At 34.8% G+C, this 27,099-nt stretch overlaps 1 protein-coding gene across 2 annotated transcripts in view; it reads left to right on the forward strand.

The window, feature by feature from the left end:
- Window positions 1-27,099, forward strand: part of PSME4 (proteasome activator subunit 4) — a 106,200-nt gene that overhangs the window by 42,493 nt on the left and 36,608 nt on the right. For both annotated transcript variants that reach the window (XM_003125150.6, XM_021088226.1), the window contains exons 8-24: window positions 656-778; window positions 3,389-3,481; window positions 4,006-4,271; window positions 7,285-7,471; window positions 8,425-8,514; window positions 8,993-9,057; window positions 9,336-9,486; window positions 11,623-11,721; window positions 11,945-12,014; window positions 12,723-12,790; window positions 13,543-13,758; window positions 14,259-14,416; window positions 15,834-15,929; window positions 23,670-23,725; window positions 24,789-24,845; window positions 25,325-25,380; window positions 25,474-25,572. In XM_003125150.6, the coding sequence (XP_003125198.5) occupies window positions 656-778; window positions 3,389-3,481; window positions 4,006-4,271; window positions 7,285-7,471; window positions 8,425-8,514; window positions 8,993-9,057; window positions 9,336-9,486; window positions 11,623-11,721; window positions 11,945-12,014; window positions 12,723-12,790; window positions 13,543-13,758; window positions 14,259-14,416; window positions 15,834-15,929; window positions 23,670-23,725; window positions 24,789-24,845; window positions 25,325-25,380; window positions 25,474-25,572 (1,950 nt within the window). The remainder of the gene's footprint in view (window positions 1-655; window positions 779-3,388; window positions 3,482-4,005; window positions 4,272-7,284; window positions 7,472-8,424; window positions 8,515-8,992; window positions 9,058-9,335; window positions 9,487-11,622; window positions 11,722-11,944; window positions 12,015-12,722; window positions 12,791-13,542; window positions 13,759-14,258; window positions 14,417-15,833; window positions 15,930-23,669; window positions 23,726-24,788; window positions 24,846-25,324; window positions 25,381-25,473; window positions 25,573-27,099) is intronic.

Genomic DNA, 27,099 nt, shown 5'->3' on the forward strand with positions numbered 1-27,099 from the left:
AGGATATCCACATAGTTCTGATGCACACACTAATAGTAGGGCAGGGCTGGGAGCAGCAGAAGACAGATTGTTTAATTGTGTTTGCTTTTGCTATCTTCCTATAATGCTGGCCAGTAGAAACTAAGAAAGAGCAGTAAATCCCTGCCCCCACCCCCCCTTAGCCTCCCTAGCTGTCATATTTAGCAACAGATGTAAAATATAAATCTAATTGTATTAAAACACATTTTTTAAATGACAGGTTAACACTAGAAGTTATTTGTGTTTTGTGCATCCTTGGCATGGAATGAGAGCGTAGAAAAAATAGTTTTATGTGCATTTAGAGAGGCAGAAAATAGTCAAAATAGTTCATGTTTAACTACACTTATACACATTTTTCCTTTTTATGTTTAAGTATGTCTCATTTGCCTGTTTTTGGGTACATGGATATGGTTGCTTCATAGCCACATGCCTGTAACCTCAGAGTGTCATTAAAAAAAAGATATTTATGTGACATTTCTAGGGAATAAAGCTGATTAATATATACGTTATTTTGCCTAAAAACTGATAAATGAGAATACATACAATAACAATAATTAAAAACACAGGTAAGTTATTTAATGAAAGGGTTATTTGATATGTGTAAATATTTATTCTTAATTTTTTTTTCTTTTAAAAGATATTTACAAGAATTCTAAGAAGCTTGAACCTCCCAGTGGGAAGTAGTCAAGTGTTAGTACCAAGATTTTTAACAAATGCTTATGATATAGGACATGCTGTAATATGGATCACCGCCATGATGGTTTGTAATAGATTGTGTTTATTTTATATAATTCATCTAAATTTTGTGTTAGCTATATAAAAATTCTGCATAATTGCATTAAGTCTAGATTAGTGCCTTAGTTGGTCACTTGATTCTTGGATATTTTCTGATGTAGTAAGCTTATGTTTATCAGACTCAAAATGTAGTCATAATGTACCATTTATAAATCTGAAACAGTGGACCTTAAAAGTAAGGGTCAAAAAGTTCAGAGTTTTGATCATTGTGATAATTTTGTAATGTGTAGAAATATTGAATCACTATGTTATGTACCTGGAACTAACTGTGCTGTAGGTCAGTTATACTCTGGGGCAGGGGTTAGAGTTTTAAGAGATTCAGAGTGGCTGTAATAGTTTTACAGACCAAGGACAAGAGTCATAGGTAAAAGGACTTTCCCAAGTCAAATTGATAATGATAAAGGTGAGATTCGAACTCAGGGTTCTGCATATGCTCAATATTAATGCATCTATTGTCAGTGTTCACATAAAACATATGCTGAACACAAAGCCTGTTGATAAAAGTAATCATAGTGAAGGGAGAAATATGAAGGATTATTTTACTGACAAGAAAGTAAAAATTGAAGGAAAGTAAAAACCTATATGCTTAGATTTCAGTGTCATCTTTCAAATCAGAATATTGGAACAACTTAATGCTATAATTTCATGGATTGTTATGCATGTTGCTTTTACAGTTATTTCCTTTTTGAACCACTCTGCATTTGATATTGTTATGCATTTGCTATTTTCTCTCAGGTTTCATTATTGCTTGGTTGGCTTTTTATATCGAAAAGACAGAATGGTTGTGAAAAGTTTAGCTCTTAAATTTCATTGTAAGATTAAAAGAAAAAAATTTCAAACTTGTTTTTGTTATTTCATAGTATTAAACAGGCAAAATCCCATTTTCTCTGATATTCAGGAAGAGCAAAAACATTTGGATATTTACTCTCTTACATAAGCAGTAAATTGTAACTTGTTTTTTGGGGAGCCGCAGATTGAAATATAGTGATTGGTATCAGCCTTATTTTAGTTAAGGTTACTGTTTCTCACACAGTTGTAAGCAGCTTAATTTTGTATTAAATATGACTGTTTAATACAATAGAAATCAATGATGCTAATTATTAAGTTAGAGTTTTGAAAATTTTGTTAGTATTTTGCTTTGGAATTATGGTCTCTTAGTGGTTTTCCCTCTTCTCAATTGGGAAACATGAATGTGGATTTCATTTCAGCAGAAAGACATGTTCCTAATGTAACTCGATGTCATACTTTAGCTCTGTGCTGATTTTTTTTTTCTTGGTTTTTTTAGGGCTGCACCCATGGCATATGGAAGTTCTCAGACTAGGGGCTGAATCAGAGCTGCAGCTGCTAGCCCACTCCACAGCCTTAGCAATGCCAGATCTGGGCCACGTCTGCAACCTACACCACAGCTCACGGCAAGGCCAGATCCTTAACCCACTGAGTGAGGCCAGGGATCTAACCTGTGTCCTCAGGGATCCTAGTTGGACTCGTTACTGCTGAGCCAGAACAGGAACTCCTGATTCTTTTTTTTTTGTCTTTGTAGGGCCACACCCACAGCATATAGAGGTCCCCAGGCTAGGGGTCAAATCTTAGCTGAAGCCACTGGCCTACACCACAGCAAAAGCAACATGAGATCTGAGCCACCTCTGCAACCTACACCACAGCTCTTGGCAAGGCCGTATCCTTAACCCACTAACTAAGGCCAGGGATCAAACCTGTGTCCTCATGAATCCTACTCAGATTCGTTTCCCCTGAGCCATGATGGGAACTCCCTGATTCTTTTTTAATTGAAATATAGTTAACCTATAATACTATATTAGTTTCAGGTATATTACATAGTGATTTGACATTTGCATGCATTATGAATCTGTGCTGTTCCTTGAAAGATCATCTTGAGAGAAGTTTCAAGGCCAAGTTGTAATCCTTTATTCCCAGAATTGTTCGGCTTGATTAGATAAATGCTATCTTTTTTCTCATTTTTCCTTCTCCAATTATATTGTTGTTTGGTTGGTTGTTTTATGTTTGTTTTGGAAATAAATTAAGAAAAAAATTTTTTTTCTTTTGAGTCAAAATATGGTCAAATATAACAGATTTAATCACTTGAACCATTTAGAAGTAATAATAAAATATTTGAATGCATTTATGTACATCTCACCTCTTTATTTCTTGCAGTAAGAGATTCTTCATTTAAGGAATGCTTTTTATGCCTGATGTTACCACCCTTGGTTATATTAAGGTCATAATCTTAGTGATAAAAGATTACTAAGATTCACTAGATTAATAAGATTTACTTATTTGACCACAAAGAGTAAATGATACTGTTACTCTAAACTGAAAGATGTCTTTTTCTGTTTTTCTGATTTGTTTTAGTAAGTTGCCCTTATTTTTAGTAGACTGTCTTGATTTGTATGCAGTTCATCTGGGAAGTGTTTTTGACTTTTGTTTAGAGGTAGAATTGACTTTTGCCCACAGGATGACTATGAGTCACATTAGAGATTCATATGTAGGTCTGGGCCTATTAACTTCAGTTTTACAGAATATTGTGGGTACTGATATTTTTGCTCTTTGATCTGATCAGGGTGGACCAAGTAAGCTAGTGCAAAAACACTTGGCCGGTTTATTTAACAGCATCACATCTTTTTACCATCCTTCCAATAATGGCCGCTGGCTGGTAAGTTCATATTTTACTCTTAAGGTTTGGAATTTTTAAAAGATAATAGTCACATGTAACTATTCTCTATTATGTAACCTATGCACATTTTCTGTCTTTTATATAAGCTTTGGCTGTAGGTCAGTGATTTAAGTTCACATTGGTTACTGTTTTCATAGAAAATACAGAAATAAAGAATACTAGTGTGGTAACTGGTGACAAAATGCCATAAAACCATGGAATCGTCTTTTCAGTTTTTTTGTGTTTGATTTTTTTTTTTATGTTGGATGGTTAAAATGGCTTGTCATGTTATGGAGGATTCATGTGGTGCTAGAGCTAGAAATTAAAACTGAAATTAGGAATAGATGTTTATTATTGTGAATGGTTACTTGGTAAGAGTATTTTATTCTATCTAATTAGGCTGTTCAGGTCTTTGTAATAAGATTATAGTCTGCTATTTAAAAATCTTTCCTTGGGAGGATAAAGAGGAACTATGAATATCTGTAGCAGAACCTACCTAGGACCTTCTGCTTCTGTGTCCCCAGAACAAGTTAATGAAACTACTTCAGCGGTTGCCAAGCAGTGTTGTTAGAAGATTACATCGTGAAAGATACAAGAAGCCTTCTTGGTTAACTCCAGTGCCTGATAGCCATAAGCTTTCTGATCAAGATGTTACAGACTTTGTACAATGCATTATTCAGCCTGTCCTCTTGGCTATGTTTAGCAAAACTGGTAGTTTAGAAGCAGCCCAGGCTCTGCAGAATCTTGCACTCATGAGACCTGAGTTAGTAATACCCCCTGTACTTGAAAGGTAAGTGTGTCTTAAATGTTTCATTGAAGCCTCAGCCATGACTACTGTTGATGCTGGTTATCTCTTTCCTCCACTCTTCTGTTTATTTTTCTTTTCTTTTCTGTGGCTACTGTTCTGCTATCTTGGTGCTTATTCCTGTCCTTAGAGGAGAAGTAAGACATTTTAACCTAATGATTGATAACTTCATAAAAGTTTATTGGAGAGAAAAGAAGATTGCCATGAAATGGATAAAATAAGCATTTCAAAATATGTGCACATTTTAGTTGGTTTTGCCCATAAGTAAAACTCTCGCTATTTTTTCATAAAATGTGAATGCCACTAAATATTGAGGACATTGGCAGTAAAAGTGATTTTGGATTTCTGTTATGTCTTAGAATCAGTGATGGAAAAGAAAATTTGGTTATGTTTATTATTTTCGTGTATTGTATAACATTTTATGTGTTATTTCTGTAGTGTAGATTTTACTGCATTCATTTTGTTTTGTATGTTGAAACTACAAAAATAGTTCTCTGTTTGCCTCATCACTGTCACAATATAGGCCTAGTGTGTTTCCCAAGAGAGACCCACTAGTAGTTATTTTGTGTGTTTAGGAGCAAATTGCTTAAGCTTTGTGCCACTCATTCCTTTGCTGCCTGAACTTCACCTTAACGGTTCCTCTCTAAATGTCTTTGTCAAAGGTAGAGGAAGAATGTTAGTTTTTGGAGCCTAGAAGGATGTAACAGTTTGAGTTTCATAAAATTCAGCTCTGTCCAAGATCCTTACTGTCAGATGCAGGTGACAGCCTATTTTCCAACTCACTGTTGAAATGGTTAAATCGGTGACATTTACCTGGAGAAGGGTATCCTGTTAAAAGACCTTCACCAAAATGGGGCTCCATCATTAGTAATTTGAGTTACTTGTGCTATTTTGCCCTGTTTTCTTCACCGTGAATATTTAAGTTGCACTTCATTTCCCAGCCTCTCCTTTTTTTTTTTTTTTTTTTTTTTTTTTTTATGTACATGGCTTGGGGCTCTGAAACTTTTAGAACATATAACTTAATTGGGAAATAGAATGAGGAAGTTAGGCAGCTTCTCCTGTCTTCAGCTCTCCCTCACTGTTCCGTGCTTACTTGACCCTCATGTGGTAGCAGGCACTGATAGTCAGTGGCAGGTCCCTTGATGCTTTTAGGACAGGAGACTTAGCTCTAAAGGGTGCGTCGGGGGAGGAGGATGGAATAGGCTTCAGTGGTTTACAAGTTAAATTTTGAACTCAAATATTTTGGTGTTTCTTTCCTTCCCATTTATTTTGCCTTGTTTCAGTGGTTTCCAGCTGATTAATTATGTAGTGAGATAAATTTTTAGCAGGAGGAACAAAGCTTGTACATACAAATATAGTTATACATCACATTTTCCTTTAGTTCTCAGTTTTTGAATAAATTTAATAATAGCATATTCTGATCTTAGCCAAGATTAATATTAAGTTGACAAAACTGATAGTACATGACATTTTTTGGCACTCTTTCAGTTGTAATTTTGTCCTGTTAGAAGTGGCATGGCTACCTTTGCCTTTCTTTGAAGGTTTTTCTTTGTTTTTTTTCTTTTAGAAAAACAAAAGTTGGAATTCCCGTCGTGGCTCAGTGGTTAACGAATCCGACTAGGAACCATGAGGTTTCGGGTTCGATCCCTGGCCTTGCTCAGTGGGTTAACGATCCGGCATTGCCGTGGGCTGTGGTGTAGGTCGCAGACTGAGGCTGGGATCCCTCATTGCTGTGGCTCTGGCGTAGGCCGGTGGCTACAGCTCCAATTAGACCCCTAGCCTGGGAACCTCCATATGCCACCGCAGCAGCCCAGGAAGTGGCAAAAAGGAAAAAAAAAAGAAAAGAAAAAGTCTTAAAAAGTAAACATACAGAAAAAAAATTTTAGACACAAGTTTTGCATCTCCTGAAGACAGCCTCTGTTAAAGAGTTTTGGGTTTATTTTATTTATTTTTTAAAATAAGCATAGGTTTGGTTACTTTTTTTAAAATTTAGTTTAAGTATAGTTGATTTACAATACTGTGTTAGTTTCTGGAGTGCAGCAAAGTGATTTAGTTTTATATATAACAGTTTGCCTCTGATAATCCCAAACTCCCAGTCTGTCCCTCTGCTACTCCTCTAACCCCCTTGGTAACCACAAGTCTGTTCTCTATGTCTATGAGTCTCTTTCTGTTTCATAGATAAGTTCATTCGTGTCTTATTTTATTTTTTTTTTTGTTTTTTTCTCAGTGAATTTTATTACATTTATAGTTGTACAACGAGGTTTGGTTACTTTTTTAAATCCTAGTTAGAAATCTTCCTTTTTTCCTGCTTGTAATGAAATCCTTATTATTTACCTTTTCTGTATAAGAGGAATTTAAAATGACTGCATTTCGGATTTTTTTTTTTCCCTCTATGGGGTAGATTGTCAAAGGTGAAATCACTGAGCCATGGAGTGAGTGTTCTTGGCTCTTAAATACTTAGAGATGAAAGACTACATTTACATTTGCCTTATTCTCTCTGATAGATTCAGTCTAGTGTCAGGAATATTTTCCTATGCTTCTGATAGCTGATTTTCAACATTAAAATAGTCTTTCTGAAAATAAACAACAGGTGATACTTCAGTGTTTTGGTAAGATTGTTTTTTCCTGTGAAAAGGAAGAGTGGAGTACCTGTAACTTGTTATTCCTCAATTCTAATAATAATTGACCATTAAATTAGATGCAGTTCTATTGGAATGTGAAAATGAGTTAAGATGCTGAAATAATGCAAAATCTACCAATTAATGTTGTTTTTCACTGTGGAATTTACATGGAGAAAGGTTTTAAGGTGGCAGGTGATTAGGGAAACACATACCTTTGTGTGATTCTGTTACTTTTGAGAGCAAATAAACATCCACTCAAAATATCCTGCCACCTACAAACCTTTAATCCAAAGTACAGTTTATGAATTAGTATATTTAATGTATTATGCATGTTTATATGATGGAAAATTTTTTAAATTTTGTTTTCAAAACTCTAGAACATATCCTGCACTAGAGACTTTAACAGAACCTCACCAGCTCACAGCTACCTTAAGTTGTGTAATTGGAGTAGCCCGCAGTTTGGTATCAGGGGGAAAATGGTTTCCTCAAGGTCCAACACACATGCTACCTCTGTTGATGAGAGCATTGCCTGGGGTGGATCCAAATGACTTTAGTAAATGCATGGTGAGCATGTTTATGATTCTGTTTTGTATCTAAGTTGTAATTGTGTAAATGGACATCCTCTTAATTTTTCTTCAAATATTCTTTAGAACTAATATAGTGTAAAATTTGTTAATGATAACAGTTGCATCTCTAGATACCCAAGTTTAGATCTGTGGGCGATTCATTGATCTATATACAGTCTTCTTTTGCATGTAATTTGCTATCACCTGTATTCATTCGTGATTGTCTGATTTTCTTTTTTAATTTGCTTTTTAGGCCCACACCCGTGGCATATGGAAGTTCCTAGGCTAGGAATCGAATCAGAACTACAGCTGCCAGCCACACCCACAACCACAGCCACAGTCACACGGGATCTGAGCTGTGTCTGTGACTTTCACCACAGCTCACAGCAATGCTGGATCCTTAACCCTCTGAGCAAGATCAGGAATTGAACCTGCAGCCTCATGGATACTAGTTGGTTCATTAACACTGAGCCACAACAAGAACTCCAAATGTTTTAAAACTCATTATATATTTCCTATTTTCCTTAAGCAGATGCATTAAAAAGCATAGCATATGATCGTTGGCACTTGCCTCATCTGCCCTGGTGACAAGGAGCATGATACAAAATACTAGATGTGGCAGGCTTCTGCATTAAAATTTTCTAATTACTCTTAGTTAATATTGTGTTTTTGGTGGGAGGCAAAGTAACTTGGTTACAGAAGGTTTGAGAATTTTGTGCTTAAACTTAATAAATATCTACATGAAAATAAATGCAGTATAACTTCATTAATTAACAGTTAATCATGACGGGTTAAAATGTTCAATTCTAAATGAAAAACTTCCAGAAAAATTGTTATGGCATTTCCCTCAGAATAATTTATTTGGTACTTTATTATAGTTTATGGTATACATGTATTTTTTAACTGGAATTATGTAATTAATGTTATTAGCTCTTTTGCATCTTCCCACAGATCACATTCCAGTTTATAGCAACATTTTCCACTCTGGTGCCTTTAGTGGATTGTTCATCTGTACTACAAGAAAGAAATGATCTCACAGAAGTAAGGATGTTTTCTGGTTGTAAAAGGATTGGTTACCTAAGTTCTGGTTCTTACGTATATCCATAGTAATATTTGGTAGTTTAAAAGCAACTTTGGAGAGGTGTTCACTAATTAAAACTACTATTTTGTGTCTAGAATGATATAATGGAAGGCCAGGTCATCATTAAGATAATCCCATCTGCCAAAGGGAATGGGTCAAAAATAGGCTGTTTTAGGAAACAGTTGATATGTAAAGGGGTATTTCAATTTTTTGTCACTTTTTAATGTTTTAAGAAGCAAGAGTGGTGGCATTTTGTTTTTCCACCTTATGTTAGGAATAAATCTGTTGCACAGTTTGAGGTAGAGTCAAGTAATACTCCCAAGAAAACTTATGCAAAACGAACTTGTTACTCTCTTGAAGAGAAATTTTTATTACTGTCTGGTTTTTGTTTTTGTTTTGGCTGCATCTGAGAATTTTCTCCACATTGACTTGTTACAGGTGGAGCGAGAACTTTGTTCAGCCACAGCTGAATTTGAGGATTTTGTCTTACAGTTTATGGATAGGTGAGCAAGTATTCCAGACATGCTCTTTATCTGATATTCAAAAAAATGATGTCCTGTCAGCAATCCTAGTCTCACTCTGCATTGAAATCTGTATTTAACTGCTATGCAAGGATGGTGCTGCTTCTGAAGTTACAAAAGGACAGTTGATTTGTGAGCTATGGACGAATTAAGTAGTTGTCACTTGAATAGTCATAACAATAGAGATTTATCTAATCATCAGCAAAAAATATTAAGCCAGTTTTTAGTTGCTAAAATTTGACTTTCTTTGGATTATTTAGATGCTTTGGACTTATAGAAAGTAGCACACTGGAGCAAACAAGAGAAGAGACAGAAACTGAGAAAATGACTCACTTGGAGAGTTTGGTCGAATTAGGTCTGTCTTCTACATTTAGTACAATCCTTACACAGTGTTCCAAAGAAATATTTATGGTAAGAGTGCATTGATTTCCAATTTGTAGTTTTATGTGATTTCTTCTTTTTTTGTGTGTGTCCTTTTTTGTCTTTTGAGGGTTGCACCCACGGCATATGAAGGTTCCCAGGCTAGAGGTCTAATTGGAGCTGTTGCTGCCGGCCTACACCAGAGCCACAGTAGCGCCAGATCTGAGCCGAATCTGTGACCTACACCACAGCTTAAGGCAACGCCAGATCCTTGGATCCTTAACCCACTGAGTGAGGCCAGGGATCAAACCCACAACCTCGTGGTTCCTAGTCAGATTCGTTTCTGGTACGCCATGACAGGAACTCCTGTAAGTTTTATGTGATATTTTAAAAGTTGAACTTCAAGTTGCTTTGTATGCATATCTTGTCAGCTAATTGTTTGTTTCCATACTAAATTTGGAAAAGGTACACAGTTGATCCTCATTATTTGCAGATTCTGTATTTGTGAATTCACCTACTTGCTAAAATTTATTTGTAACCCCCAAATTGGTACTCACAGTGCTTTTGTGTAAACTTTTATTATTTGTTTATTTATTTTAGAGCTACAACCAGGACATATGGAGGTTCCCAGGCTATGGGTCGAATCGGAGGTATGGCCTCTGGCCTATGCCCCAGTCACAGCAACACCAGATCCGAGATGCATCTGTGGCCTACACCATAGCCCAAGGCAACACCAGATCCTTAACCAAATGAACAAGTCCAGGGGTTGAACCTGCATCCTTATTGATACTAGTCAAATTTGTTTCCACTGAGCCACAATGGGAACTTCCTGTGCAAACTTTTAAAAGTGGCAAGAAAATTTGAGTTGTGCATGTTTTCAGCTGAGGTCGAATAAGGTGACACTGTCCTTGTTTCAGCTTTCATACTATAAACAAGGGTCCTTTTTTATGTATTTGTCAGGTCTTTAACATTCTTGTGCTTTTAAAGTGTCCCCCAAGAGAAATGATGGTTCACTATCTAGTATAAGATAAGAGAGTTATGATGGGTCTAACGTAGAAGAGAATATTTTAGGTGTGCTTTGTTCAGACATGAATTACAATGCTTTTAGCTGTGAGTTCAAGGTTAATGAATCAACAATATGTATTCAGTACGGTGTCTTCAAAAAAAAAAAAAAAACGCACATAAAACAATTACATATCCATCAGTTGATGAAAATGTAACTGGAGGCTCAATATTTACGGTTCAATGTTTGCTAATTCAGAGCCCACAGTGACTTTAAATAGAGCACAACTACTACAAGTAACAAGAATTGACAATAATTTTAAAATCTACTCTAAAATACTACTTGTGGAAAAAAGTTTTGAAGATTGTTTATTCCATCACATGATAGAAATTAAATCCTAAATTTAAAAACCTAGCAAACTATGATAACGAGAAAGTTTGTCCTCATAAGGCATCCTGTAAACGTTCACTTAGTCAATACCTGTTACTTACGTACCGGATGGTCTTTATTTCTGTTTTTCTATTCCACTACTCCATTTCCATTTCTCTCTCCATCTGAGATTATCATTGTTCATTATATTTATCCTGGTTAAAAGCTAAGCTGCCTTATAGCTGCATGAAATATTTACTAAGATTATGTTAGTATAAAAAAATTATTTATTTAACCAAGGTCATTTGAAAGAAGTTGTTAGGATGTTCACATTTTTAATCCATGTCTAGAGCTCATTCTCTCATTCAGCATATAAGTTAAAATTCTATGATTTTATTGTAAAACTAAATAGAATGCTTCAAGTCTTTTAGAGGAGTGAAGTATTCATAGTTTGTAGTTGTCAGGATGACAAATTGTAAATATTTGATATTCCCTAAAATTCCCTCTGTTACATTGGATTAGTCAACAAGATAATTAAATTGCATCTGCTTCCAGCAGCTCTAGTTGTCTGTTCTCCATTTCTATAGCAAATACAATCTTGTGCCTCAAATGTTTGGTCCATATTAAGGTCTTGTGCAAAGGTTATTCGTAGATCTAAATGTAACATTAAGCAAATCTTTATGCATTTGAATGGTTAAAATTTTCCTATGTAAGTATTTTAGTACACTCTTATTTTCTTTTATATCTCAAAAGATGTTTAATTTTCTTTAAAATGCTGATTAGACATTTTCATTTGTTACATTATCTTTTAATAGGTGGCCCTTCAGAAGGTATTTAATTTTTCTACATCACATATATTTGAAACAAGAGTAGCAGGCCGCATGGTGGCAGACATGTGCCGTGCTGCAGTAAAGGTGAGTTGGGGTTTTTTGGACTATATAAATTAATGAATTGGTAACAAACAAGTTTATCTGGTTAATTATTTAGACATGCTTATTATTCTTAAAATACGTATTTTTTCAGTAGCTGCTTACAGCCCTTATTTGCCACTGTAAATAGTGCTAGTGTATATAAACTTTGTGACCCTTAAATATTTGTGCCTTTGAAAAAAACTTATTTGTACAAATATGTTTTCAGTGCTGCCCAGACGAATCTTTGAAGCTATTTGTTCCCCACTGCTGCAGTGTTATAACTCAGCTTACAATGAGTAAGTTCTAAGATTATTATTCTGTATTTATAAGTTAAAAAAATTTTTTTCTTGGTTTCTGTAACTCTGTTGTTGGAAAGACGTTCTTTATGATATATATGTATATTTGGCCCTGTCCATGGCATGCAGAAGTGGCCAGGGGTCAGACCAAGCCGCATCAGTGACAGTGCCAGATTCTTACCCCACTGAGCTATGAGAGAACTCCCTAAGCTATGTAGTATTTTGATGGGGTGAAATTGCTCAAAAACAATGTATCATCCAGGTTGACAGGTAGCTTAGAAGTTTTACACTGTTAGATTAATGTTTTCATATGTATAAGAACCATTCAGAGGTTGCCATAAAAAATATCAGTTATTTTGGGAGTTCCTTCGTGGCCCAGACAGTTAAGGATCCAGTGTTATCACTGTTGTGGTGTAAATTTGATCCCTGGTCCGGGAACTTGTGCATGCTGCAAGTGCAGCCAAATAAAAAAAGTCATTTATTTTGTGAGATGTATAAGGGGCAGGTATCCTGGTGATGTGTTTATTTTCTTGAAAATTGAGTTTCCACTTCCTCTGGATCAAGTCCAGCTTATCGAAGAAGGGATGAAAAACTTCCTAGAAAAGTCTTTTCTGAGCTATTAGAAATATTAAAAATAAGTACTTTTAAATGAAGCATTTAGTTGGATATTTGTTTTGTTTTCCCCTGACAATATTTTGCTATTTTTAGATGATGATGTATTAAAAGACGAAGAGCTAGACAAGGAGTTACTATGGAGTCTTCAACTTTTGTCTGAGGTATTATAAATCTTCGGAATAAAGAAACTGTTGCTATGAAACTGTTGACCTGTTCTGAGGATTTAGCCTGTGTTTTTGAAAAATTAACTTTAAAACATGTAAAGTCATAATTTTGAAATAATTCTTTCTTCTTTTCTTTCCTTCCTTCCTTTTCTTTTCTTTTTTCTTTCTTTCTTTGTTTTGCCATACTTGCAGCATATGGAAGTTTTCAGGCTAGAAGTTGAAACAGAGCTGCAACTGCTGACCTATACCACAGCCACAGCAATGCTGGATACTTAACCCTCATCGTTAAGGGAAACTCTGAAATATTTCTTGATAATGACCACCAAAAGTCAAATAATCTCATTTTCTTGTTATGAAAGAAGTGAGATAATTGTTGACTACTTCATGCTCAACACTCTACTATTTACTTAATAATTCTAATGTGGGTAACTCATTAATTGAAATGTTTATCAGATTTGGCAGTCATTTCCTCCCCCCATTTCTAAATTTGGCCAGCAATAAAACTTCAGTTTCTTATCAGGAACCAAAGAACAGAGATGTCCAATTAAGTAAGTTTCACCTCTTTATAAAGAGGTGTTTTGATGTTAAGAACGAATTCATTTTTAGAATGTAATTAAAATGACAGTCCTAAAATGAATTAAAGTCATTTTAAGAAACACTGTTTTAACTTTCTTTAGTGGTCAAACATAAACTTTAATTATTGATATTTGATCTTTTAACCAAAATATTTTCAACTGTTTTCTTTTTAGATTACTCGAGTGGATGGGAAGAAGTTGCTTCTTTATAAGGAGCAGCTTGTAAAGATTCTCCAAAGAACCCTACATTTAACCTGTAAGCAAGGTTACACTCTGTCTTGTAACCTTTTGCATCACCTTCTTCGTTCTACCACACTTATCTACCCTACAGAATACTGCAGTGTGCCAGGCGGCTTTGACAAGCCTCCTTCTGAATACTTTCCTATCAAGGCAAGCATTTTCAATAATTTAGGATTGTAGGATATATTGGGTTATTTTTCTAATGTATTCAAAGTATGGGGTTTGTTTTCTTTTTTCTCATTGTGTATAAATGTGTTATTTCTTTACTTTCAACATAGATATACTCAGAATATTATTGAATATTTTAAACTTGGAAAGTGCAACATAGCTCTGCTTGTGGCTCCAGTTCTCTCTTCTGCTTATGTGTGAAATGGCTTGTTAGGCCATTTTACCGTCCATGGTTCCATACGATTTGGAGTTGGAATGCAGTAGTCTCATATAATGTTACTGTTAACTCTTAAAATAAACTCATATTTGAGTGGCTCTTTTTCAGGAGTGATAATGAAAGGATAATATAGTTTTTAATGCTTTTTTGTACATTTGCTGCCTTAGGTTTGGATTATTTGTACATTTTCTTATAAACTTTTTGAATAATGTGTTTATGTTCTTTTTTCAACTTTTCAACTTGCTGAATAAATGCTGTTTTCTAGGACTGGGGTAAACCAGGGGACTTGTGGAATTTGGGGATCCAGTGGCATGTTCCTTCTTCTGAAGAAGTAGCTTTTGCCTTCTATCTGTTGGACTCTTTCCTTCAGCCTGAGCTCATCAAACTCCAGCATTGTGGGGATGGAGAACTTGAAATGTCTAGGTTAGTTTTTTTTTTATACTGTGTTACATCATTGCAGACTAAAAAATTCCTTTTGTGCCTTTCTTTCTCTGTGGCATAGCTGATATTCATTTTCAATGTGTGCTTTGAATGTCTGTCATAAATATCATTAGAAAACCATTTGATATAGTTTATAGTTTAATAACAAATTTTGTCATAGTATTTTATCTTAGTTGGAAAACTTAGGGTTTGTTCTAGTTTGTTTTTAGTGCCTTCTTAGCAGTTTCAGTTGTGCATCTTTTGGGAAGTGTGTTTTAAAATGCCCCTTTGTAAAGAAATGCCTCTTTTCTATATACACTTAAGATTTTATTGGTTTGTTTCTTTTTAGTAATTCATACTGTCGACATTAATATTTCTTTTTTCTTTTCTTGGCCATGCCTGCGGCATGTACAAGTTCCCAGGCCAGGGATCAATCTCGCGCCACAGCTGTAATCAGAGCCACAGCAGTGACAACACCAGATTCCTAACCCATTGAACTGCAAGGGGACTCTGACATTAATATTTCTTAGAAAAATATCTTTAAAAATTTTTTTTTCTCTTCCAAAGAGCTTCAATAAGAAACAACTATTTGAGACCAATAGGCTATTATAATTTAAATCTCTGGAAGTTTCTAAAATCATAGTAAGAGAATCACTGTGTGTCAAATTTTAATAAGCAAATCCAGTAAGAATGGGCTTGGAGGAAGAAAAAAGTATGATTGACTTATATCACCTATGTGGTATTTGGAACTGCTTTTTTAAGTAAATTGTTTAGTTAGTCCATTTTATAAGAGGGACTGTACTGGAATATCTTTTGTAATACTGTTTTCCCTTTTTGTTAGTGTTGTAATCTGTGGGTAAATGGTATTAGTAATTCAGAATTCACAAAGAGCAATCTTTTGTTGTTACTTGTGATATTTAAAGCCTGTTAATAGCAGACTTTATATTAATAGCATCTGTTTCATTAGTTTGTACTATTAGGGTAAACTATGGACTTTCATCATATCTATGCCTTAATTTTTTTTTTTTTTTTGGTCTTTTTACCTTTTCTAGGACCACACCTGAGGCATATGGAGGTTCCCAGGCTAGGGGTCCAGTTGGAGCTGTAGCTGCCGGCCTACGCCACAGCAGTGCAGGATCTGAGCCACATCTGCGACCTACACCACAGCTCCCAGTAATACCGGATCCTTAACCCACTGAGCAAGGCCAGGGATCAACCTGCAACCTCATGGTTCCTAGTCATGTTCGTTAACCACTGCGCCACGCCGGGAACTCCTATGCCTTCATTTTGTATATACCCGCTTGACAAAGTTTTTGTACTTCATCTTAAGACTCTACAAGGTTTTTTGGTTAAATAGGGATATGGAAATTGCTTTTTATTTTTTTTCTAGAGATGAAATTGCTTTTTATTTTTTTTCTAGAGATGATATTCTGCAGAGTCTGACTATTGTACACAATTGTTTAATTGGCTCAGGAAACCTGCTACCTCCATTGAAAGGAGAGCCAGTTACTAACTTGTAAGTAAAAATAACTACTTTATATATTTTGGTATTTTGCCATTTGGCAAATATTTCAAGACTTAGTTCCACAATGAGTCACTGGTTTTGTTATTGGTGTTGTTTCTGTATCACTTTAACCTTTTTGTCATTGTTAGGCCAGAAATACCTAAGGTGCAGTTTAGGTCTATAAACTATAAGGCTTTGTTCAGATTTCCATATGGTACCAGCATAGAATAACTTTCAATGATAATCAGTTTTAAAATAGCAACTTAGAGATATTAAGTCCATCTGTTAGTTTACTGAACTAATTATAACTATTCTTTTGTTTAAAAACAAAGAAAATGACCTTTTTTTTTGGTCTATAATCAATACTAAGGATTTTGTAGCAAAAAACTTGGGGTGTCTTTTAATAAAAATTTGTTCACTGTTGTGATTTTTGAACATTTTAGATCCACCAAGTTGCTTTTATGAATTTAAGTGCTTTTCAGAGTATTATTATTTTGAATGAATGTCTTGATTTTAGTCCACTGCCAGTGTTACCATTTAAGTTGAAAAAAATTGAGTTTAAATGAAATTAGTAGTATGTAACTTTAGCCCATTTATTAAATACATAGATGCTAGTTTTAGCATACCATCTTAGATCATTTTATCTGAACATAACATCTCATTACTGAGCGAGTTAATGAAAATCATATAAGAATAAGAACTCTTACCCCCTTAGAAAACACAACAGGAGAAAAAAGCTTCAAGAAGGGTTTTAAAATGTGGCTTGCTTGTCTTTCCATATTTTGAATAATCAATTGTTTGATGTCATATCTTTCATAATTTCCACTTATCTCACTCTAAAAACTGTGTCTAGGCATTGAACTCTTTAGATTGCTCATTAGATTTAGGAGGGAGAAGTAGGGTCCTCTCAGGTAAGGAAATTGGTTTTAAGTTTGCCTTAGGAATTTGTTGAATTCTTTCAGAGAACTTTTGTTTATTATCAGTTTGTTATAAGGACAGTTTTACCAAAATTTGTTTTTGTCAAGGGAAATTTTAAAGTTTTAAATTGAGAGATCTACAGAAATGGTTTTGATTTTCCTAATGATCTTTAATAGTATGTAATACAGTAAGAATGCTAGAAAGCTATTTCACACATAAATTTATTACATCATTAAACTTAGTTCTGTTTGAATGTGGTAAGTGTGGACCTTTAATCCAGTAGTTTTTCTGAGAGCAAAAGCCTGTCTCTTCCATGTATATAATTAGAAATTTTTTTTTTTTAGTACTGAGTGATGATGAGGATGCACTGCTGAGGGGTCAGCTCAGGAGGCTTAGAGGTTTCTGTTGCAGTTCATTTCAGCTTATAGCCATGTGCATTGTGATAGTGAATTGAGCATAGTCTTTATCCTTTGAAATAAATGTATTTTTGGTTATTATAAATCTAGTTAGATGTGTATAGTGAAATGCATTTTCAATAAGGAAAACAATACCGTATTATGAAAACTTCATTAATGCCGTGAACTATAAATAAGCAGATTGCTAGCCTGCATTTCTATACATAATAAGCCGTAAAATTTGACTTCTGCATCCCTTTATAGGTTTTCTCCAGAAAAGTTGAATAATAATTTAGATTTTAAAATATGTTGTATTTTAGAAGTTTAGCTTAGAATGAAAACTTGATACAATAAACATAATGAATTAATAAATATATTTAATATAAATACATATTTATATTTTAAATATTTTAATTATAAATATAAAATATTTTCTTATATATTTAATAGTACATAATAATGAAATATAAAACAAGGAAAACCAATTGTTTTAATCATTGAACAGTAACATTTTTAATGTTCTTTATAATTACGTACACCTTTCCAGGGTAAGAATTCTATAAAGTAGAGTTAGAGATGAATGAGCAGCCCTTTGCATTTGGATTGTCGAAAGAGAGTTTATAAAGTCTTTTCTGGGCTTTTAAATAGTTTTTAACAGAATCCTTTCTTTAAAAACCAGTTTCTATCTTGTATCACCTTTACCTGAAATTTTCTTTCGGCAACGTGTGACGTTTTACATTTACTTTTATGAGAACTTTGTATAAATAACTTTTTTTTTTTTTTTTTTTGCAGATAGTAAGTTCTCATCAAAGTATTGTAAAATAAACTTAGTCTTTTAAATTTCTAAAATGTTATTCTAGTATAGGTCAAAATTATTAATATCTTCTAAGAGTAAATTGATTTGAAAGAACTAAAATAATTTCAGTTGATGGTGCCATTGTTCAGTGGTATTGAATCATACTGCCTAGTGTGAAGAAAGATTTGTTGCGTAATTCTTGGAGATTATCAGTAACAGGTCAATTTGAAACTAGTAGATGAACTCTTTATGGACATTAGTTACTCCAGAGAGATAGAATAAAAAGGTACCAAGTTGGGGAGAAAAGGAAATGTATAATTGTGACTAGTGATTTAGTGTAATGCCTAAGATGTCAGAGGAAGTCACTCTTGTTAATAACAAATAGTTGGGCTGTGGTATTATGGACTATGCACTTTCTGAAGTACCAGACCAGTTTTTGCTAGCACGTAGCAGCTCAATTATTTTTTTAAATTTAAACCTGTATTTTTCTTAAATCTCAAGTAAAACATGCTTAGATGCTTTAATTATTTTTTGTCGTCATTTATTACAAAGTTTGCCTTGTGCGTGTCGTAATATTAGTCTTCTAGAAGACTGCAGCAATAAAAATCTAGAAGCTTAGTTTAGTTCTGAATTTGCCTGTAAAGAAACCTTAGTTCCTGGTAGATAGAGTATATGGTGTGGTCTCAAAATTGCATTGTTCAGAGAAAGGGCTACCACATGTGGAAAGCAATATTCTGCACTATGTGATTAGATTGACAGAAAATAAAAAACATAGATAAAATGAGTTGATTTGTCCTAACTATAAGGTGAGTTATATACCTTATATACTGTTATATACAGTATCCACACCGTACTTGTTGGCCTTTAGCAACATAGGTTTACTAACTATCTTATATATACTGAATTTTACTGTTTCAAACGATAGATGAAATAAGGTCCCTTGAGGGTAATTAAGGGTAAATTTTTTCGGTTTAGTTCAGTTTGACATTCTAACAGTTTTGTCAGCTATCAGGGTTACTTAATTAATCTTAAAATGGAACCTTTCTATTTTGCTCATGGAACCTTAGTTAATGATTTCAAGAAATACTTGTGGTATAACTTATACTCAGATAGTTCTACCTTCATAGATGTGGCAGTTGGATTATGTCTTTCCAGGGTCATATAGGAATTTTGGACACTTGCCTTTAATCCTCAAGTCGTCATTAATTTCTCCTTTTGCAGTCCTTTCTTTAGAATCTTTTTAGGACTAACCAGCTATCACAAGATGCAAAAACCTAACATCTATAAAAACAGGGTTACTCAAGGTAGAGGAGTCATCATTTTCATCTCAAATATTTCTTCTTTGTGCTCCCTTTCCTCTGATAGATCTGTTAAGTCATTCTTAGTTAAATCATTCTTAGGATCTCAGCTTTTACTAACTTTTCACTCAAAACAACAACGACAACAACAACAAAAAACCCTACTTAAGGTCTAAGAGTTGAGACCATTTCATGAATATGTGAAAGGATGTGTTGTTATGCGATGAGGGGCAGGGCTAGCTAACCTCTCTTGGCACCTCCAGGAAACTACCCAGCTCTGCTGGGGGAGCTGCACACAGAAAAGGAAACAGTTACTACTCCACGGTGAGTAACCCTGTTTTCTCCTTATTTCACCTTCTGACTGTTTTCATTGATTTTTAAAAACTTGTGTGTCAGAGATGGAAATAGTTCTTATGCTCTGAGTTAATTTTAAACCTAGCTGTGTGTAAGATTCTCTTTACTTGGCAACCTTTTATTCATATGGTAGAATAAGAGCCAGCCTTTCATTTGTGTTTATAGTTGTTATTGATGTCTCAGGATTGAACTGGATAACAGAACACAGAAGTAGGTCGGTTATCTGTTGTGAAACACTTACAACCTTGAGGGAAAAAAAATCTCTTAGTGGCTTGGTTTTTATACCTTTTATGTTTGTTTTCATTTGGAAGGGGAGGGGTTTTGGGGAAGAGTAGGTTATTCTTCCACTTATAGACAGCAATAATTATTGCAATTGTTCCATGACAACACCTAGCCGTCATTTGCATATTTGATTTGTATTGTATAGTTTGTTTTTATGTTATTGGTCATTTCTTCCCTTTTCGCCATCCTTTATTTCCCACCAGTGATTATTTTCATAGTTCTATTCTAATCAAATCTAAGGAAGATTGCCATCTTGTGGTCAAATGACATAGTCCTAGAAAACTTGCAAGTCTTTTTTTTTTTTTTTTTTTTTTTAAGTGGTACAGATATTAAACACAGTTTGTTATAAATTTAGGTGGCTTGGTGGTTCTGTCTAGTTGATGTTAAGCTGATTAAGTTTATTATTTTATAGATGATATTGTGTATAATCTGTTACATTATAATTATTTGTCGGAATTTTATTTTTATATTACTGTTGTAAAATGAACCAGTGAATGACTAGAATGAATTTCATTTGGGGTGGGGGTATTTGACTTAAATTACACACACACACACACACACACACACACACATATAACTACTGTAGTGTTTAAACAGAATGCAGATCTGTAGTTGTTGATAGCACCTTCCTTAAGTCTTTTCAGCTAAGATTATGTATATAACTAAAAGTTTTGAGTATCACAAGGTATAGCCCAGTACATATAAACTTAAAATGTGGCCACAAAGAGATGTAATCCTGAAGTCTTACTTGAGTGATAGAGATTTCTTTTAGAAAATTATTCTTCAAAGATCAGAAAAAATACATATGTATTTATATTCTCTGATAAACATTTAATGAGAAAGGTGTCAGGATAATCAGAGTTTAATTAATTTGTTAGATAAGAAGAGATCAATTAAAGATGAATCTTAGGTAAATAAGCATAAAACAAGTTTGGAATGGATAAGAACAAATAAAGTAAGGCTGAGGAGTTTCTCCAAGGCTCAGTGGGTTAAAAACCTGGCATTGTCACTGCTGCAGCCTGGGTTGCTGCTGTGGTGTGGGTTCAGTCCCTGGCTCGGGAGCATTCACAAACCATGGGCATGGCCAAAAAGAAAAAAGGGGGAAAAAAGTAAAGCTGAAATATGTGTCATTAAATAGATGTCTTCTTTACACTTGAGGGCAGAAGATGTGTCTTAATTCAGGTTTTAAAAGTAAAAACCATTTTTATTTAAATCTGCTGCTTAGTATTTTAAAATCCCCACATGGGTTTATGAGTTTTAAAATAATTGTAGTAAATATACTATTTCTTCAAATTTTCTAATAGGGAAACAATTCAGAGTGATACATGAATTTTGAAAGTTAGCTTTGGCCCCCTTAGGTGAGACTTGTTTTTAAATGTGATTCTGGATTTCCCGTCATGGCACAGCAGAAACGAATCCGACTAGGGACCAAGAGGTTGTGGGTTGGATCTCTGTCCTCGATTAGTGGGTTAAGGATCTGGCATTGCCATGAGCAGTGGTGTAGGTTGCAGACGAGGCTCGGTTCTGGCGTTGCTGTGGCTGTTGCGTAGGCCAGCGGCTACAGCTCTGATTAGACCCCTAGCTTGGGAACCTCCGTATGCTGTGTGCGCGGCCCTAAAAAGACAAAAAAAATAAAATAAAATAAATTAAATAAATGTGATTCTGGGGAGTTCCCCTTGTGGTGCAGTGGAAACGAATCTGACTAGTATCCTTGAGGATGTGGGTTCAATTCCTGGCCTCACTCATTGGGTCAGGGGGCTGGCGTTGCCGTGAGCTGTGGTATAGGTCGCAGATGTGGCTTGGATCCTTTGTTGCTATGGCTGTGGCGTAGGCCAGCAGCTGCAGCTCTGATTTGACCCCTAGCCTGGGAACTTCCTTATGCTGTGGGTGAGGCCCTAAAAAGCCAAAAGAAAAACCAAAAACAAAAAAAACGGTAATTCTGGTATAATTGATGTTACTAAACTCAGAAAGGCATAAAATATATTTCAGATTCTCAGCTGATTGCCTTTTTTTTGTTCACTTGGTACAGTAAAAATTTTTAGAATAGTACTATACTATAGAGATTGTTATACTCTAAAATAGAGAGTATAGTATAGAGATTGTACTATAGAGATTGCTTTTTTTATGTTGTTTGTTAAGAGTAGTTTCGTGGCTGTAATTCAAATGCATGCATGGTTCAGTATTATGTGGTACTAGGTGTGGACTGGTAAGGTAAAATTTTATCTCTACTTTAGGAAACTGTTTAGGTTTATAGCAGCAGCATGATAGCGGCATGTGATAGCTCATGACAGGCACTTCCCCAAGCTCTACCAGGGGAGGGAGGGCAAGTAACAGTCTTAGGCCTAATGCTTATTACTATTTGAGCACAGCCTTTTTCTCTTTGTTCTTGAAATCTGTTTTCAGTCAAGTTGTTGGACTTCCCTGGAAGTTCGTTGTACAAGAATTTGATTTTATTTCTTACTGGCTAGATTCTGGCTACACATATATCTTTCAATCATACACAATTTTACAGAATGTTCAAATTTGCAAACTATTGCCAAAAGTTGAAACTTTAAGGAAGGAAACTTAAGGGATGAAAACCAGATTTTAAGAAGAATTTGAATATGAACTTGAAAGTCTCTGAAAAGCAAATTAGCATTTTATATGATGAAATATTACCATTCTTTGTTTATACTCTATAGGCTTAGGTTTGAAACTTTAGACAATTTTGTTGCCGTCCTACGCATGACATGATGGCAAGAAACATAGTTAAATAATTGGCATGTTAGTAATCTTAGTGTTGTTACTCATTTAGGTAATTCCTGAAATTCATAACTACCATATATTATGGTAGAGAGATAACTTACTTAATTCAACTTAAAAAAAAATGCAATGTCAAGGGGGTAATGTTGATTTAAAAGCAGTGCTTTCTTCAGTACAAGTGTTATGTAGTTCATGAATTACAAGCAGTAATTGTAAAATTTCCATTAGCCCTCTATTGAATACATTTACCCCATGTTTCCTTGGTATTTGTGTCTGTCTTCCTTCTCCTAAAAAGTATTATCTCTTGTTTTTAAAAAGTTACTGAATTAAATGTCATATTTTGAAATAAAATTATATTTTTCTTTAAAGAAAATTTAGATTTCAGATATAAAATTTCCTATTCCCCAGTATTAATCTCTCTTTGCATACCTAAAGAGTGATCTTTAATGTAGTATTTTTACATCTGAACATCTTAAAAAATAGTGGTGTTTTACTATATATGTTAAGAGAGATCAGTTTGGCTGGTTTTGAGAGGAAGGGTAATTATTATATAAAGAAGCTTATATCTGCTATCTATATACTGCTGTAAAATTTGATGGTGATTTTTTTGTTGTCTGGGTTTAACCTTTGTTATATCATTATAAAGCTGACATTAAAATTTGCATAAATGATTATCAGATGTAAGCTTTTACACTTGAATCATGACTATCAGTGTTATATTCATTTGAATAGTGAATTTTCCCCCCTGAAGTGATTACATTTAATTAGTTTTTTTTAAAAGATGAATAATACTGTCCTTACTGAAACAGATAGCACTAAATCTTCAGAAGGCTGTAGTAAAGAATTGAAGATGAGAAATCTGTTTGTTAAAAGATCATCATTTAAACATCCTAGCAATAACACTTTTCCCTTTAATCCCCCTTATTGATATTATTAATAAATAGAAGCATTCTTGTTTTTCATACAGGGTGCCAAGTATGGTGTCCTTGGAAGAGACAAAGTTGTATACTGGACTCGAATATGGTATGTGAATCCTAATCTAAGTAAATTTCTGTGTTCTTTTTTCTGCAATTATCTTACAGGTGTTAAAAATGGTATACTTCTGTAGTTACAATTTTTCTAGTCACTTTTATTAATATTTACAGTTAATATTACACAGTATTATCTTTGCTTTTTCTGGGGAAACTGGAATTTTATTATATAAAGAATAGCCAGTAAAAGATAGGTGCTTTCTATGCGCAAAGACTTTCATATACTGTCATGTTCATTTATGTTTAGAATTGTTTTTAGTTTTGTTTTTTTGGCCACACCCATGCCACATGGAAGTTCCTAGGCCAGGATGGAATATGAGCCACAACTGTCATCTATGCCACAGTTGTGGTAGTGCTGGATCCTTAACCCAATGCTCTGGGTCAGAGATCGAACCCATGCCTCATCAGTGGCCCAAGCCACTATAGAGACAATGCCGTATCCTTAACCCACTACCACAGCAGAAGCTCCTAGAATTGTTTTAGAGCTGATATGTTATACTTGACATGAATATTATAAATCCTTAGTTAACTATCTTTTATCTTTCGTAATGAGTTAAATTTTATATAGATATTTATGTAAAATATTTTGTGTTAATTTAGTGTTCTGAATTTAATGTTAATAGAAATTTATAACACTTCCTTATTGCTAGATTAACATTGGAGTTCATTGCATACATTGATTACTTAGTCATAATTTATAATTATAATAAATAATCATAATTTATAATTTGTTTGATTTGGGTCACCACAACTAATTAGAGAAAGCTTTGCATTTGTGGTCTCTAATTAGTGAGTAGAGCCTTTAAAATATTGGTGAAGATAGTTTTTTCTCTCTCCTCCTTGCCTGCTCAATAAAGTTTTATAAGCATGTTCTCATAAATGTGAAGTTACTCTGTATCATGTCAAGCTTCTAGCTAACTGTGATAAAGGCATATCCATTTGGTTTTTTCCCGAGTACGTTATCTCTTCTTGCCATAGATGTTGATATAAACTTCAAAGCTATGGGCAGCATTCAATGTTTATAAAATGCCTTCTCTCATTTTTTTTCAAAATAGATCTATCCAGAGAGAACTACCGAGAAACAATTGCTAGGGTCATAAGGAAACTTCTTAGTAAGTACATATATGCATTTAGCTTATTTTTACTAATAAGTATTTAGACCCTGGTTTTATAGCATATATGCTCTTACTTATTAAACCTTTTAAAATTCTAAATGGTGAGAATATCAGGCACTGTTTTTGTGTTTTTCTTAATTAGTAGATTCTTTTTTTTTTTTTTTTTTTTTTTTCTTTTTTTCTGTGGCATATGGAGGTTCCCAGGCTAGGGGTCCAATAGGAGCTGCAGCCACCAGCCTATACCACAGCCATAGCAACGTAGGATCCGAGCCATGTCGGTGACCTACACCACAGCTCACTGCAAAGCCAGATCCTTAACCCACTGAACAAGGCCAGGGATCAAACCCACATCCTCATAGGTTTGTTACCACTGAGCCGCAATTGGAAATCCTTAACTAGTAGATTCTTAACTAGCATATCAGGTGTCCTATAGAATTCAAAATATTTTAACCAAAATCATTTCCTTTCTATTATAGACCACATACTTAATAATTCAGAAGATGATACCAAGTCCTTATTTCTTATCATAAAGGTACAGTTGTCATTTAACAGTTGCACAGTTATTAATATGATCAGGTTTGATATAATGACTTGTAAATATAAAATTTGAAATTCTTTGACACAGATTATTGGAGACCTTTTGCAGTTCCAAGGATCTCACAAGCATGAATTTGACTCTCGGTGGAAAAGCTTTAACTTAGTAAAGAAATCAATGGAAAATCGGGTCAGTATTTTCACCTGAAACTCTGAGTTAATTCTTTTTTTCTTTTTTTTTTTTTTTTGTCTTTTTGCCATTTCTTGGGCCGCTCCTGCGGCATCTGGAGGTTCCCAGGTTAGGGGTCCAGTCGGAGCTGTAGCTGCCAGCCTACACCAGAGCCACAGCAAAGCAGGATCTGAGCCGCATCTGCGACCTACACCACAGCTCACAGCAACGCCGGATTGTTAACCCAATGAGCAAGGGCAGGGATCGAACCCTCAACCTCATGGTTCCTAGTCAGATTCGTTAACCACTGCGCCACGACGGGAACTCCTGAGTTAATTTTTTAAAGGTGTGTAACATTGATATAGCCACCTGATTTAATGACTGTTTAGCACACTGAGCAAGTTTCCCTAAAAATAGATTGTCAGATATTGTATCATGGTATAATCAAAAGGATCCTATAAAAAATGTATTTTCCTGATGCAAACTGTCCTGTCAGTTTCCATAGTAGTCTCCAAACTCTTTAGTGGAAATTTGGAGTATGATAACCTGGCCACAGTATTCTAGATACCATGTCAGAACTTGAAGCAGTAAAAGATAGGAGGAATTGTCAACAGGCATAAATTTAAAGTATTGCATTTTATGTAGATCTGAGAAATAGGTATCTAACATTATATTTGTTGTCTAAGAAAAGTCAGCAAAAGCTTCCCTGGGAGCATGGAAGAAAGTCATTTGATGTTCATAGCAGTGTTCTTGTGTGTAGGATGCTTTTGTTGAAATCGACTCTGAAAAGATTATATGAGTTCATTGTTTAGGCGAGGGTTCCTCCATATTTTAAACAAAGGAATGACAATGTGAAAAGACAGGGAGGTGTACAAACATGGCATGTTTTAGGGACAGTGGCAATAAGGAAGTGTGGCAGGAGGTAAACTAGTTGTTTCTAAGTTTGTCCCAAGAAAGTGCTTTAATTTTACATTCAGCATTGGGGAGTCATTAAAGATTCTTAAGTAGATCTGTTGAGAATATTGGAAAAGTCAGTATTTAATTCAATGAATTTTGAAAAGCACTGACACTGCTGTGAGAAATAAACAGTATAAGGTTGAGACCGGAAGCACCGGAGGCTTTAGTTAAATTATTATAATAGTTCAGATGCGAAAGCACAGCCTGAATCAAGTCACTGCCATTGGGGCGGAGATGAGGTGTTTTTATTTATTTATTTATTTTTTTCCTTTTGCTATTTCTTTGGGCTGCTCCCGTGGCATATGGAGGTTCCCAGGCTAGGGGTCGAATCGGAGCTGTAGCCCCCAGCCTACGCCAGAGCCACAGCAACGCGGGATCTGAGCCACGTCTGCAACCTACACCACAGCTCACGGCAATGCCAGATCGTTAACCCACTAAGCAAGGGCAGGGACCGAACCTGCAACCTCCTGGTTCCTAGTCAGATTCGTTAACCACTGCGCCACGACGGGAACTCCTGAGGTGTTTTTAAAAAGAAGGAATTGTGGGGACTTGATGACTAATGAGATGAACGTGTGAAAGGGGAACACTGCA

The sequence above is a fragment of the Sus scrofa genome, chromosome 3 (genome assembly GCF_000003025.6).
Source record: "Sus scrofa isolate TJ Tabasco breed Duroc chromosome 3, Sscrofa11.1, whole genome shotgun sequence".
NCBI classification, from domain to species: domain Eukaryota; kingdom Metazoa; phylum Chordata; class Mammalia; order Artiodactyla; family Suidae; genus Sus; species Sus scrofa.